Raw genomic sequence first — 1,333 nt, 5'->3', positions numbered from 1 at the left:
CTGCCTTCTTGCCCCAGTGCCCCTGAAGGCCGGAAGAGGGCATGGGACCCTGACCCCAAGCCCAAACCAAACTGCATTTGGGTAAGGATCCACAGTGAGCTGTGGGGCAGAGAGAAGGGATGGGCCTCAAGACATGTTTGAAGTCAGGGCCAGGGGAGGCATATTTAGTGTAGCAAGGGCTTAAACAGGGGAAGAACTGACGCAGGCCCACGTGTTCTGCCTTCGATGGCGGTACCCGGGGAGGATGGAGGCTCCCACACGTGGGCAGGATGAGGCAGAAGATGACTCTTTGAAAGGGCCCAAGAGGCAGTAGGTAGAAATGTGCAGAAAGGGCCCTGCAGGCCTAGGGGTGAAGGGAGGGTCACGGTTAAACAAGTGGGTGTCCTCCTGTGGAGAAGGGCCATCTGAAGGCTGGGCATGGCCAAGGAGAGCCTGTAGGCTGGGCAGACAGATGCTGGGGGGCTCCATCCTAGGTGAGGCGGGATGGAGCAGAAATCAACAGGGACTAGAGCCACAAGCCTGCCTCTGGGCAGGAAGGTGGGCTGCCCAACTCCCACCACAAATTTTTAAAAATAACCATTATGTCTTTATTACATAGTTTTTAGTTTCCCTGTCTTTACGCCTTCACATCTAGTTTTTATGCAATTGTTTCATTTCTCTCCAAATAGTCTCGTATCCACCCACTATCCATCTGCCTGCTCCGTGTCCATCCACAAACATGTGTCAATCTCAGAGACCCAAGCGCACCCATCCACATGCGTGCTGCTGCCCCGAGAGCTAGGCCTAGGCCACTGTCTCCCCTGGAGTCCCACGCTCACCTCACCTGTGCGCACGCGCCTCTGGTGGGCGTGGCCAAGGGCAGCATGATCAGCCTCACCTGTGCGCACGCGCCTCTGGTGGGCGTGGCCAAGGGCAGCACCTGCACCTCACTCTGCCCCATGCTCTGCCCTCCCTGAGCATCCTCGCGCTTCTTTGCTCCTTACCATTTTCCCTGCGAAGCTGACCTCCATGAAGGGATCCACCAAGTTCTTCTTGTTGCTGTCAAAGCCGAAGAGCTGCTTCACGTTGTCCATCACGGCATCGTCCACTGGAGAGAAAGACACGCTGGTCACTGCCCACCTGCTGCCCCGCCTCCAAAACCCGGGCCTTCTGCCTGCCAGTCTCCAGGGTGCTCTTGGCAAAGAGAGAGACGCTGAGGCGCCCGCTCAGCCCAGGGACTCCAGGAGTGAGGGGCGCCCAGGAGGGAGGATCCCCTGAAATACTTCCTCACCCAGCCCGCCCCGCCCCACAACTTGTTCACTAACACCACCACCCCACCCCTCAGCGTCTTTCA

General features: G+C 57.9%; 1 protein-coding gene across 1 annotated transcript in view; it reads right to left on the bottom strand.

Annotated features, from left to right (window-relative positions):
• Positions 1-1,333, bottom strand: part of DYSF (dysferlin) — a 200,418-nt gene that overhangs the window by 131,008 nt on the left and 68,077 nt on the right. The window contains exon 14 of the mRNA XM_006096805.3: positions 984-1,087. Coding sequence (XP_006096867.1) covers positions 984-1,087 — 104 coding nt within the window. The remainder of the gene's footprint in view (positions 1-983; positions 1,088-1,333) is intronic.

This window comes from Myotis lucifugus, unplaced genomic scaffold (genome assembly GCF_000147115.1).
Source record: "Myotis lucifugus unplaced genomic scaffold, Myoluc2.0 scaffold_186, whole genome shotgun sequence".
Taxonomy (NCBI): Eukaryota; Metazoa; Chordata; class Mammalia; order Chiroptera; family Vespertilionidae; genus Myotis; species Myotis lucifugus.
Note: the sequence above shows the minus strand (reverse complement) of the source record. Positions and strands in the feature narration are given on the sequence as shown.